At 36.8% G+C, this 14,928-nt stretch overlaps 1 protein-coding gene across 1 annotated transcript in view; it reads left to right on the top strand.

The window, feature by feature from the left end:
* Positions 1-14,928, top strand: part of LOC128648123 (cubilin-like) — a 161,045-nt gene that overhangs the window by 41,360 nt on the left and 104,757 nt on the right. Inside the window, exons 4-6 of the mRNA XM_053700786.1 lie at positions 621-761; positions 2,164-2,261; positions 3,587-3,722. Of these exons, the coding sequence (XP_053556761.1) occupies positions 621-761; positions 2,164-2,261; positions 3,587-3,722 (375 nt within the window). The remainder of the gene's footprint in view (positions 1-620; positions 762-2,163; positions 2,262-3,586; positions 3,723-14,928) is intronic.

The following is a 14,928-nucleotide window of genomic DNA, read 5'->3' as shown; positions in this document are numbered from 1 at the left end:
GACAAATATCAAATGTTCGGACACAAAGATCCGATTACAAGTCTTTTCGAAATATTAACATATAAGACATTCCTTCCACTCAAAGGGAAGGGAACATTAAATAGTCAGTTATAGCGTATGAAAACAAATTTGTAGTCGATACAGTACAATATATTCTCGGGGGAAGGGGAGAGAAAGGAGGGAGGGGGGGAATGGGGATCTCGTCAGACATCTCTAAAGTAAGAAGTCAAAGGGCCAAAGGCAGTCAGTTGTCTAACTAAGTATGGTGTGGGGCATCTTGCGTCGTGACCAACGGCTGCCACAAAATATTGTGTTTATACTGCGATTCCTATCCGCCTGCTCAGAGCAGGCAGACAGGGTTATGAAGCAGCGGTCTTTAGACCACTGCTTCATAACTGCTGTTTCTGGCGAGCCTGCAGGCTTGTCAGAAACACGGGGCGTCAAGCTCCATTCGGAGCCTTGATAGATAGCCCCCTATGTGTTTGTTGGTATATAGAGATGGGTTTTACTATGTTAAAAATGTGTTAAAATGTTTATGTGCCTGACTTGCTCCACTGTTAACTGTTATGATAGTACTTTAGACTATTTGCTTTGGAATAAAATTTACTTTTTTACCTTAGGTACATATTGTGGGCATTCAAAGCCCCAGCCATTGGTTTCAGTTGGAAACAGTCTGCTCATTTCCTTCACAAGCAACAGTAAAACAACAGATAAGGGATTTAAGGCTCAATATAAAGCTATTGAGCCAAGTAAAATATCAGGTAAGTTCAGTTAACCTACCTTTGGCTACTGTAGTCGAGAAGCTCAAGTTTTACTTCATCAGACCGTAGCACTTGGTTTAACAACTCAAAAGGTGATTCCATAAACGTGAATTAGAAAGATTTCTCTCATTATAGACGTTTAAGCATTAAACATAGGGCAACTGAAAAATATTTGTTAAAGGGACATGTAATCAATATTCTGAATCACTTGAAAGTAATGCAACATATCTGTAAAAAGCTGACTAGAAATATCACATGAATATCTCTTTGTAAAAATAAAAAAGGAAGATAAATTATCTCTAAAATTTTCTTGGTAGCCACATCCCATTGTAAAGTGACTTTAAGCATCCAATCAGGATGTTAGTCCTGAGACTTGCAAGGAAACATGCATCTAGCATGTGCAGGCACAGTCCCTTTATTTCACTCCTCAGTTTAAAAATGTTTACTATGAAATTTTGTAATATTATGGTGTAATGCTATGAGAGCCCAGTAAAGCAAAGTGTGAGGATACTGATTGGCTTTGGTGTTTTTTTAACCATGACGATGCCAATAGATAGAGTAGCTGATGAATAACTGCTCACATAACACTCACTCTGGTGAGCTGAAGAAATCTCAAGGTAAAATATCTGCATATCTTACACAGAGATGCTTATGTGATACTTTCTTGTCAGTGCTTTATAGATAAGCTGTAGAACTTTCAAATAATTCAATATATGGTTAACATGTCCCTTTAAGCTATAGTTAGTAGCTAGGTGTGCAGTCAATCTTTATTCTCTTTATAGCTTCATGCTATATCTATTAATCTGACTATTACTCTATTTAATATGAATTTGCAATATAATCATAAACAATTAATTGGATACACATTTGTGAAGTCTACAAATAGATTTCATACATACATCATATATAATATAATGCGATTTTATTAAGTGAAGTTGTTATATAGGTCACTACAACATTACAAAATGTTACTCTTTTTCAAATCATTATTTACAAATGTAATTATTTATAATAATGAGATATAAAAGGGCAAACAGTGCTCTAATGTGTTAGAGCATTTTATTACAGTATTGTTGCTTGCATATAACTCTGTGTTATGCAAAAGAGTTAAACTTATAGTTAAGATAAGAAGCAGAGCAGCAATATAGTGTTTAGAACTAGCTGAACAAATCTGGTGAGCCAATGACACAAGGCATATGAGCAACCAATCACCAACTATATCTTGGCAGTGCATTGCTAATCCTAAACCTACATAGATATGCTTTTTAACAAATGTAATAATAGAGGTACATTGGAAAGTTGTTTATTGCATGCTCTATCTGAATCATCAAAATTTAATTTTGCCTTAATTTTGTCCTTTAAGTTGCATTGAATAATTATAGTTATTAATTATTTTTTTCAGAGGTTGCTGGAGGGGGTGGACATTTGCAAAGTAACACAGGGGATTTTGGAACACCAGTGACCACTGAAAACACTTACAAGAATAATGCCATCTATCAGGTAAACATTGGCTTACCAGCTTGCTTTAAAAACAAAACAAAAAAAACATGCTAATTAGCATAACTGTGCATACATAATTAGGCAGTAGAACTAAAGCTTGAATAGCTAATTGTAAATTAATGTTTATTTGGAATAACATACCCAGAGTTAGATGTTTCACCATAGTAGGACCTTAATTTCAACATTTAGTGATCCATTTAACATGCAGTAGAAGCTGCTTTGAAGTCCTTGCGGGACAGGCTGATGCAAACCTGCTTACTGCAAGTAAAGAAGCGGTAACCATCCACTCAATGCAATGACAGTCAGAGAGCTCCGTAGTTGGGAACCTTGTCCATATGTGCTTTGATAAATGGGGGGGGGGTTCTGAGTTTTAAATATCTCTGTAGACCTGAACCTTGAAAGGCCATAAAAACCTCTTGCTTTAATGTAAACTGTGAGCTCCCTTCCATGCTCCCTAGAGAGGAAAAATATTCTCTAACTTAGGTTTTCAAACTACTGCAAATTGCCTAAACCAGCTATTTGCAGATTATTCAATTTGCTTTTTGGCCTCTCTAGGGAGTGTGGGATAAGCACAATTTTACATAAAAGCAAGAAGTGTTTAATGTCCTTTTAAAAACACCAAACACACCAGTAAAATACAGGCTGCATTGTATTAAACATTGCATGCTGAAAAATGAATAATAATATGTTATGTATGTTGCAAGACACTACAGGGAATCTGGGGCCAGGTGTGACTTAATTTCCTGGCTCTTATTAAATAAAGCTTCAATTACATACAGATTAATTAAGGTGTGCGATTATAGAATCCAAGTCTATTAATTTAATAATCACTTACAATGTACACATTACAACAAAGGCATTGCTTGTATGAAAAGTTCCCAATAGTGCATTGCTGGTCCTAAGCCTACCTAAATATGCTTTTAAAAAAAGAATACAAAAAGAATGAAGCAAATTATATAATAGAAGTAAATTGGAAAGTTTCTTAACATTGAAATGCTCTATCTGCAACATGAAAGACAAAATTTGGGTTTCATGTCCCTTTAAAGGGGCATAAACGTGCATATTCAAAAATGCTTTAATGCTCTGTCTGAATCATGAAAGAAGAATTTTGATTGGATCTCTAAACTATTTTGTTGCCTCTTATTTTAACTACAGGCAATATTATTCAATTTACTATTAACACAAATATAAGATAGACTGTTTGTAATAGAATTGATTGTGGCTATTTAATGCAAAAATATTTTTCTGATTAATTGTGATTATTTGATATGTAAGCGCCATGTTATTATTTCAGTCTAATGAGAATGTATTTGTCTACTGCACAGTGGAAGATTTCCGTTCCCACGGGTCAAAAAATAAGATTGGCCTTCACCTCCTTTGACTTAGAACCTGCAGGGTCAGCTGGCTGTAAGGATGCAGTTGAAATATATGATGGAGATGTTAAGGGATCACAGAAATTGGGTATGTTTTGTTATTATTCATTTTTAGCTCGCTGGGAATAATAAGTCACAGGTTTCTTAGAATACGTTTTGCTTTCTGCATTGCATTTGCATTTAATAAGCATCTACTATTTGTCAATATTTACATGAAATCCATATTTTATGGATTGTGGATGTGTAATTTAAAATTATTTTAATAGCCCGTTAAAGGGCCACTGTAAGTAAATATTTTCTATGCCTGTTACTGACTAACTACCCCAAATACGCTTTTTATCAATAGCATTTCATTAACATATCTCTACCGTATATCAGAAATCTTGTCTGCAAATTGAATTGTTTTCCAAACCCACTCCGTGGGTATCCTTCGCTCTGTACCAATCCGTTTACAATACCTAAGTTTCAAAATGGCGCTTTAAACACAAAGTTATTGGTTTAAGTATTTTGAACACTCAGTGCTGAAAATAGTGGGCAGGATATCGTGACATCATCAGCGAATAAAAGATATAACTTTTAGAACGTTATGAAACTTCGTTTTGGAGAAAATATAGGTCAGTAGGTTTTAATTAATGTTTATTAACTTCAATATGTTAGTTGTTTAGCTTAAAAATTATAACAGAAAGTAATCCTTTAATAATAATAATTGTAATAATATACACCAGCATGTACTTATTATTAATAAGCATCAGTATTTTCATTTAATGTGGTCTGGTTCAACCCATTAAAAGAGCTGGGTGATATGATTTGCCTGTGTTTTTAAGGTTTTTTCAAATTCAAGGTAATTTCAATCCTTTAGAAAAACACATTTTCACATAACTTCAAATGTTTTTGCTTTCAATTCCCATTGCAAAAAATATGACCAATAATTTAAAAGTGCATATCCATATTATATAGCAGAATTTAAACATGATGTTTTTGTCTGAAAAAAGAAAAAGTGAAGTATGATATAGTTAAATTGAAACTTATATAGCAGTACAACGTGTGTCCTCCCAAATAATGCACAATGCATGATACTTCTTGCAAATGCTTATTGGCTGATAGAAACTCGTCTGCTAATTCTCAAAGTCTAATAGGTACTTCCTGCTAGTGGCAGAATGGGGCTTAGTTAAATTAGTTTCACTTTAAATTGCTTTTACTTTACAAGTTTTTAGACAAAAACATTTTTAAATACTGCATTTTTTTAGAAAGATTATATAATTTTTTACATAATTTAGCAGTGGTATTTCAAACCATGAAAAACATTTTGTGCTAGATTACAAGTGTAGCGCTAATTTATTGCGGGCCCATAAACAGGAAAATTCGCCTGTTTTCGGGCACGCAATAAATAACCAGCCATTAAAAGTGGCTGTTTATTACTACGGTGAGCTGGGACTTAGCATGCGCAGATCAGTGGTCGATGTGTGTTATGGATCAATCATTGGGTGTTGAGCAGTTATCAAATACCTTTGGCTGTTGAATTCAATGGGCTCCATTTATTAAGCAACGGATGCTACTTCATAGGTCCCTCGTTTCAGGCCTGAAATGTAAGTTAAGAAGCAGCGATCGTAAGGTAAGGTGGCTTTCAATCTGATCGGAATGATTGACAGCCCCTGCTAGCCACCAGAAAAGCTTGTGCAGCGAATCCTGTCCGCTCGACATTTAATAAATCTACCCCAATGTGTCTTCTATATATACACACACAAAAATAGTGTTATTGTTTGGATTGTGATTACTTCAATGGGCGCCATGTACACAGAAATGAACGGACAAGGATTAGAATTTGGGAACCTGCCCGCCTGTGTTTGCGCAATATGTCCACTGCCGGCATGTACTATTGCACAAGGATTGCCCGTCAAATCATCCCAAACAAAAGTGTCCCGAGGTGACAGAGCAATTAAAGGGACATTAAACACTTTGAGATGGCAATATAAAAGTATAAATCGTATGTATAGAAAAAAACTCTACAATATACTTTCATATTTATTTTGACCCTTTTCCTGTAATTCCATTCTGAAATTGTGAACTTTTCAGTTCCTGTTAGAAATGGAAGTGCAGAACACTGTTATATTCCACACAACCATTGGCTGCACATTCTAAAGACCTATTTATAACTGTCCCTAATTGGCTACAGCTAAACTCCAAGTGGTGATACAGCAGTGAGTGTCTCTGGTGCACGTGAAAACCTGGGTATCTGCAAATCCCCCAGAAGTAATGCAAATCTCAAGGACGGCCCACAGCACCTTAAAAAGTAACACTTATTTTATTGGCAACAGATTAAAAAAACAAAAGTAACATTTCGGGGTCTCCCCCTTAATCATACATGTTATGCATACACTTTGGATACATTTTTAAAGGCATTTTTGGCGCCAATCCCTTCATTTTTGGTTATCTCCTGCCACCTAGTGGACGAAACCAGTAATTGCGGTCATATATAATACATTCCTTATGACAACAATCATTTTATACATAAATAACTAACAGCCAGATTACGAGTTTTGCGTTATGGCTGGCTCGCTAATAACGTGTATGTTATTTTAACCGCTCACCTTTCATAGCGCTGCTATTACAGGTTTGCAAAAAAACGGCTTGTGCGAGCGATATGGTTGCATTGAGCTCCATACCTCATACCCAAATACAAGCTGTGTTTTGACGTGCTCATGCATGATTTCCCCATAGACATCAATGGGGAGAGCCGGCTAAAAAAAGCCTAACACCTGCAATCGCGGAGCGTAAAGCTCCGTAACGCAGCCCCACTGATGTCTATTGGGAAAAAAAATGTATGATTAAACACCCTAACATAAACCCAGAGTCTAAAAACCCCTAATCTGCCGCCCCCAACATCGCTGACACCTACATTACACTTATTAACCCCTAATCTGCTGCCCCCAATGTCGCCGCCACCTACCTACACTTATTAACCCCTAATCTGCCGCCCCGAATGTCGCCGTCGCCACTATACTAAAGTTATTAACCTTTAAACCTCTGGCCTCCCACATCACTAACACTAAATAAATATATTAACCCCTAAACCTAACCCTAAATCTAACCCTAACCATAACACCCCCTAACTTTAACATAATTAAAATAATTCTAAATAGGGGGAACTTCCGGGTGGCGGCCATGATAGGTCGCACAATTCCACTCTGCTCCAGCATTTAAGAAATTTTTGATTGATATAATACTTCTGAGGGCTCATTTGTTAGCTCCCTGAACACATCTTTGTTTTATCATAGATCCTACTTCAGATGAGCCCTTAATTGTAGCGATTAAAGAAGCTTGGAGCTCCCGGAACAAACTTTAAGGCTGAGGCCTTCATTTCAGCCCCCCGGCGAGGCACATCTGGGCCTTGTCGTTAAGCGGCACCTTAAGGTGCCTGATTTGACTAGCTGGGCATCGCATCTGTATGAGCAACATCGCTTACTAAGCTCCTGTCTAACGCCTGATGATTGCTATCTAATATGGAGATTCCGACAAGCTTCTTTGCGCAAATGCGCAGTTTGCTCATGAGACATCATGCTACATTGGCGGATAAGCTTTACCCCGTGCCTGATTGTAATGGAGCTCACTCGGCTTCACAATTAACTCCAGCTAAGTTTGACAAGCTAGACAGTGGGATGGATGGCGTTTTGGGGCCCCGGCGCCTACACCATACCCATGAAGAGAATGTGAGTGATTGGGATCTCAAGTCCGTGGAACCGTATGGAGTGATACCGCTGAACCTGGAGACCGCTATAGAGAAACCTACTTACCTGGTTCAGGCTTGTCCCATTACTGTTGCAGAGCTCTCAGCTGGCGGCCCACGGGATAGTGTAATCGCAGATTTCGCTCCGCCAGCGCACTTAACTCCAGCACGGGTCCGTGAGTCCAAGCACCTATCATTACTTCCTGATCACCCCTCTCTAGCTATGCAGGAGTTGTGCTTACTCCTCCAAGACCTAGGACACCCACCGACAGCTTTGCAGGGACCGCACTTATACCATTGTATGACATGGCACTGTTTTGTATGGAACCCTGGAGGCATGCTCACCTCTCTTGTTTGGGGGACAAGGCGATGATGGCTGCCTGTTTATGCTCTCTCTTGCATGGTCCGTTATGGGCTCATTGGTGTAGGTGCGAAGCATGTTACATCTCTAGACATTTAATACCCCAGATTGGGCATCCAGATATATGTATATGGTGGACGAACTTTACTGCGAGGCTACTATGTTTCACACATTTCACCTTTAAAATATTCCCTAGACTGACTATTATCACAGTTTTTGAATTTGCCGGATGTTTGTGAACTTGAGATGAGGATACCGGATTTCACTGTATCTAATCACTTATTTACTTGTTGTTTTTCGTAATCATTCAAGCAGCTAACTTCCAAACTTGTAGCCCAACCTACCTAATCCTATATAGTGTTAACGTTGTCTCTCCCTGATATGCTCAGTGTTATAAGCTTAACCTTTTTGTCTATCTCCCTTAAAATATCAGCTACGCATGCTGTGTCAGCTGGCCCTGCACTAATGTTTTTAGCATAGGGAGTAAAGGAGAGCGCCATATACTCTTGTTTTGTTCCTTGTGCTACACGCAAATTTCTATGTGGTACCTGTTCATATAGTGTTATATCTAAGGGGGTAGTTGGGCTGGATTAGTTGCATGCATATCTCACAATCTATTAGGTAACTGTCTAGCATCTAAAGTAAATATGTTATTGTCTCCTGATCACCAGTTTCACTCCTTCTGAACTTTCATACATTATTCATTTTAGTAGTCATATCTTCTTTCCTGATGTGAATCATTATGCCCTACTTTATTATTAATTCTCCTTAAAAGACATACCATTTAGCTATGAACATGAAGGTGAACCTCAACATTTCCTATAAGCATCTCTTTCAGGTAGCCTCTTTTGACTAATTTAGTCCATTTTAGATCTTCTCTCCTATTCACACTCCCTGAGGGGATCTCCAGAGTTGTAAAGTTGTAAATATGTTCCTTGTTAGCTCTATACTCTGCCTAACCATTCATTAATGGACAGGAACTGGTACTCCTATATCATTTCTAGTGCCCTTTGTAAATGTTGCCAGTTGTTACTAGTTTAAAAGTTACCAAATACAGCAAGTAAACCAATATTCCCAGAAGGATAATTTTTCATACCCCCTTCATTATAAACATATAGCAAAATAATACTAAAATTATGAGGTTCAGATAATGAGATCCACAAGTGATCTCTTCTAAGTCAAAGTAACCTTCTGTAAGCGTCATTTAATACACATGGTATGGGGTCCAAGAGTGGCCTTTCCAGATAAATAAGAAGGTTTAAAATTTCTATTGGCGTGCGGTAGAATTTTTTTTAGCATCTGTTAACATTTTTGGTTCCATGTTGTGGATATAGCAAACATTGTTTATTATATATGCAGTTTTATTATACAACTCGTGATAAATCTTGTCAACTTGGAATTTACCTATATAATACTGTAATATTATGTTTCTTTGCCAAAACTTAACTGCTTGATAGGTATACTCATGAGCCTAGCCTTAATATGTGTGTGTTTCTTCTTAAATTGTAAATATTATTGGCTCCATGAAATGGAATTAGAAAACATTGTTTATTGTATATGCATATGCAACTTCAGTATGTAACTCTTATGATAAACCCTGTTGACTTGGAATATACTTCTATAATGTTATGATAATATATTTGTCCGCCAAAACTATACCTCAATAAAAATATATAAAAAAAAAAAAATAATAATAATAATAATTCTAAATAAAACTTACTATTAATAACTAAATAATTCCTATTTAAAAATAAATACCTGTAAAATAAACCCTAAGCTAGCTACAATATAACTAATAGTTACATTGTAGTTAGCTTAGGTGTTATTTTTATTTCACAGGTAAGTTTGTATTTATTTTAACTAGGTAGACTATTTAGTAAATAGTTATTAACTATTTAATAACTACCTAGTTAAAATAAATACAAAATTACCTGTAAAATAAAGCCTAACCTGAGTTACACTAACACCTAACATTACAATAAATTAAATTAACAAAATACAAGTATCTAAATTACAAAAAATAAACACTAAATTACACAAAATAAAAAAAAGAAATTATCAAAAATAAAAACGAATTACTCCTAATCTAATAGCCCTATCAAAATAAAAAAGCCCCCCCCCCTCCAAATAAAAAAAAAACCCTAGCCAACACTAAGCTGCGAATGGCCTTTACAACCCTATCTAAATAAGCCTACGCTCCCCATTGCCCTGAAAAGGGCATTTGGATGGGCATTGCCCTTAAAAGGGCATTTAGCTCTTTTACATTGCCCAAAACCCTAGGCTAAAAATAAAACCCACCCAATAAACCCTTAAAAAAACACTAACCCCCGACGATCCACCGGACATCCATCCTCATCCAGCCGGCAGAAGTCCTCATCGAAGCCGGCAGAAGTCTTCATCCAAGCGGGCAGAAGTCCTTCTCGAAGCCGGCAGAAGTCTTCATCTAAGCTTACAGTTTCTGAAGACTGTAAGACTTATCCAGGCGCAGAAGTCCTCATCGAAGCGGGCAGAAGCCCTCCTCAAAGCGGGCAGAAGTCTTCATCCAAGCGGGCAGAAGTCTTCATCCAGACGGCATCTTCTATCTTCATCCATCCGGCGTGGAGAGGGTCAATCTTCAAGACATCAGGCGCGGATCATCCTCTTCTTACAATGGTTGCTGAAGAATGAAGTTTCCCTTTAAATTATGTCATCCAAGATTGCGTCCCTTACATTCCAATTGGCTGATAGAATGCAAGCTTAATCCTATTGGCTGATTGCAACAGCCAATAGGATTTTTCCCCCCTTTATTCCTGTTGGCTGAGAGAATGTAAGGGACGCCATCTTGGATGACGTCATTTAAAGGGAAAATTCATTTTTCAGCAACCATCGTAAGAAGAGGATGCTCCGCGCCGGATGTCTTGAAGATGGACCCGCTCTGCGCCGAATGGATGAAGATAGAAGATGCCTTCTGGATGAAGACTTCTGCCCGCTTGGATGAAGACTTCTGCCCGCTTTGAGGAGGACTTCTGCCCGCTTTGATGAGGACTTCTGCCGCCTGGATAAGTCTTACAGTCTTCAGAAACTGTAAGTGGATCATCGGGGGTTAGTGTTAGGTTTTTTAAGGGTTTATTGGGTGGGTTTTATTTTTAGCCTAGGGTTTTGGGCAGTGTAAAAGAGCTAAATACCCTTTTAAGGTCATTGCCCATCCAAATGCCCTGTTCAGGGCAATGGGGACCTTAGGTTTATTTAGATAGGATTTTATTTGGGGGGTTTGGTTGTGTGGGTGGTGGGTTTTACTGTTGGGGGTTGTTTGTATTTTTTTTTTTACTGGTAAAAGAGCTGATTTCTTTGGGGCAATGCCCTGCAAAAGGCCCTTTTAAGGGACATTGGCAGTTTAGTGTAGGCTAAGGTTCTTTTTATTTGGGGGGGGGGGGCTTTTTTATTTTGATAGGGCTATTTGATTAGGAGTAATTCGTTTTTATTTTTGATAATTTCTTTTTTTTATTTTGTGTAATTCAGTGTTTATTTTTTTTTTGTAATTTAGATAATTGTAGTTTGTTAATTTAATTTATTTAATTTTATTGTAATGTTAGGTGTTAGTGTAACTCAGGTTTTATTTTACAGGTAAATTTGTATTTATTTTAACTAGATAGCTAGTAAATAGTTAATAACTATTTACTAACTAGTCTACCTAGTTAAAATAAATACAAACTTACCTGTGAAATAAAAATAACACCTAAGCTAACTACAATGTAACTATTAGTTATATTGTAGCTATTTTAGGGTTTATTTTACAGGTAAGTTTGTATTTAGTTTTAAATAGGAATTATTTAGGTAATAATAGTCGTTTTATTTAGATTTTTTTAATTATATTTAAGTTAGGGGGTGTTAGGGTTAGGGATACGTTAGGGTTAGGTTTAGGGGTTAATAGGTTTATTATAGCGGCGGAGTGGGCGGACAGCAGATTAGGGGTTAATTATATTTAAATAGTGTTTTTGATGCGAGAGGGCGGCGATTTAGGGGTTAATAATTTTATTATAGGGGTGATGATGTTGGGGAGCGGTGGAATAGGGGTTAATACATTTTTTAAGTGGCGGTGATGTCCGGAGCGGCAGATTAGGGGTTAATAATTGTATTTTATTATTTGCGATGCGGGAGGGCCTCGGTATAGGGGTTAATAGGTAGTTTATGGGTGTTAGTGTACTTTGTATCACTTTAGTTATGAGTTTTATTATGCTACAGCTTTGTAACCTAAAACTCATAACTACTGATTTTAGATGGCGTTACAGATCTTGTCATTTTATTCTGTACCGCTCACTTTTTGGCCTCCTCACAAAACTCGTAATACCGGTGCTATGAAAGTCTCATTGAAAAAGGACTTTTTTAAAAGTGCAGTACTGACGTTGCATGACGGCCAAAAAGGTGTGTGGTACACCTATACCTATAAGACTTGTAATAGCAGCGTTAGGGAAAAAGCATCGTTATGGGCCATAGCGATGCTTTTTTCACTCATAACGCCAAACTCGTAATCTGGCTGTAAGTATCTTAACATTGTGTAATGAATACATTATATCATAAAATTTAAAGCATGATAAAAAATGCGTATACAGAAAAAATAGATGCAGTAATGTCATCTAATAGTACATATTTTATATATTTTTTGAATATACTATATTATTAAAACAAAGATTTAGTACATAGAGGATCCAAAATCACTAATTTAGTGAAACACTGTTAAATCATAATCTTTATTAAGACCCTTAGGTCTTAGAGTCTCCAGCCTAGGGATCCACTGCAACTCTCTTTGATTTAAAAGTCTTTCCCTGTCCATACCATTTCTTTGTGGGCCAACATGGTCAATTACTTGTCATCTTAATTTACTAACTTGGTGATTTTTTTCTAGAAAATGTGTTGACAGGCTAACACCCCCCTAACACCCCCCTAACTTAAATACTAATTAAATACATCTAAATATTATAACTCTTATTAACTAAATTATTCCTATTTAAAACTAAATACTTACCTTTAAAATAAACCCTAAGATAGCTACAATATAAATTATAATTTATTTTTATTTTTATTTTTATTTTACAGGCAAATTTCAATTTATTTTAACTAGGTACAATAGCTATTAAATTGTTATTAACTATTTAATAACTACCTAGTTAAAATAAAGAGAAATTTACCTGTAAAATAAAAACTAACCTAAGTTACAATTACACCTATCACTACACTATCATTAAATAAATGATTTCTATTTAAAACTAAATACTTACCTGTAAAATAAACCCTAAGATAGCTACAATGTAATTAATAATTACATTGTAGCTATTTTAGGATTTATATTTATTTTACAGGTAACTTTGTATTTATTTTAGCTAGTTAGAATAGTTATTAAATAGTTATTAACTATTTAATAACTACCTAGCTAAAAGAAATACAAAATTACCTGTAAAATAAATCCTAACCTAAGTTACAATTAAACCTAACACTACACTATCATTAAATTAATTAAATAAATTACCAACAAATAACTACAATTAAATACAATTAAATAAACTAACTAAAGTACAAAAAAAAAATTAAAAAAAATAAGTTACAAAAATTATAAAAATATTACAACAATTTTAAGCTACTTACACCTAATCTAAGCCCCCTAATAAAATAACAAAGCCCCCCAAAATAAAAAATGACCTACCCTATTCTACATTAAAAAGTTAAAACAGCTCTATTACCTTACCAGCCCTTAAAAGGGCCTTTTGCGGGGCATGCCCCAAAGAAATCAGCTCTTTTGCCTGTAAAATAAAAATACAACCCCCCCAACATTAAAACCCACCACCCACATACCACTACTCTAACCCAAACCCCCCTTAAATAAACCTAACACTACCCCCCCTGAAGATCATCCTACCTTTAGCCGTCTTCAGCCAGCCGACCACCGATGGAACAGAAGAGGACATCCGCAGCGGCCGAAGTCATCATCCAAGGGGCGCTGAAGAAGTCTTCCATCCGATTGAAGTCATCATCCAAGGGGCGCTGAAGAAGTCTTCCATCCGATTGAAGTCATCATCCAAGGGGCGCTGAAGAAGTCTTCCATCCGATTGAAGTCATCATCCAGGCGGCGTCTTCAATCTTCATCCATCCGGAGCGGAGCCATCTTCAGACGAGCCGACGCGGAGCCTTCTTCTTCCACCGACGACTTCCCGACGAATGACGGTTCCTATAAGTGACGTCATCCAAGATGGCGTCCCTCGAATTCTGATTGGCTGATAGGATTCTATCAGCCAATCGGAATTAAGGTAGGAAAAATGATTGAAGTTCAATCCGATTGGCTGATCCAATCAGCCAATTAGATTGAGCTCGCATTCTATTGGCTGATCGGAACAGCCAATAGAATGCAAGCTCAATCTGATTGGCTGATTAAATCAGCCAATCAGATTTTTCCTACCTTAATTCCGATTGGCTGATAGAATCCTATCAGCCAATCGGAATTCGAGGGACGCCATCTTGGATTAACTAACTATAACTATTTAATAGCTATTGTACCTAGTTAAAATAAATTGAAATTTGCCTGTAAAATAAAAATAAATCCTAAGATAGCTACAATATAATTATTATTTATATTGTAGTTATATTATGGTTTATTTTACAGGTAAGTATTTAGTTTTAAATAGGAATAATTTATTTAATAAGAGTTATAATATTTAGATGTATTTAATTAATATTTAAGTTAGGGGGGTATTCGGGTTAGGGTTAGACTTAGGTTTAGGGGTTAATAATTTTATTATAGGTGGCGGCGGTGTAGGGGGGGGCAGGATAGGGGTTAATAATTTTATTATAGGTGGCGGCGGTGTAGGGGGGGCAGGATAGGGGTTAATAAATGTATTATAGGTGGCAGCAGTGTAGGGGGGGCAGGATAGGGGTTAATAAATGTATTATAGGTGGCGGCGGTGTAGGGGGGCAGGATAGGGGTTAATAAATGTATTATAGGTGGCGGCGGTGTAGGGGGGGCAGGATAGGGGTTAATAAATTTATTATAGGTGGCGGCGGTGTAGGGGGGGCAGGATAGGGGTTAATATGTATAATGTAGATTGCGGCGGGGTCCGGGAGCGGCGGTTTAGGGGGTAATACATTTATTTAGTTGCGGCGGTGTAGGGGGGGGACAGATTAGGGGTGTTTAGACTCGGGGTACATGTTAGGGTGTTAGGTGCAGACATCTCCCATAGGAAT

This window comes from Bombina bombina, chromosome 2 (genome assembly GCF_027579735.1).
Source record: "Bombina bombina isolate aBomBom1 chromosome 2, aBomBom1.pri, whole genome shotgun sequence".
NCBI lineage: Eukaryota > Metazoa > Chordata > Amphibia > Anura > Bombinatoridae > Bombina > Bombina bombina.
This window is presented reverse-complemented; position numbering and strand designations above follow the sequence as displayed.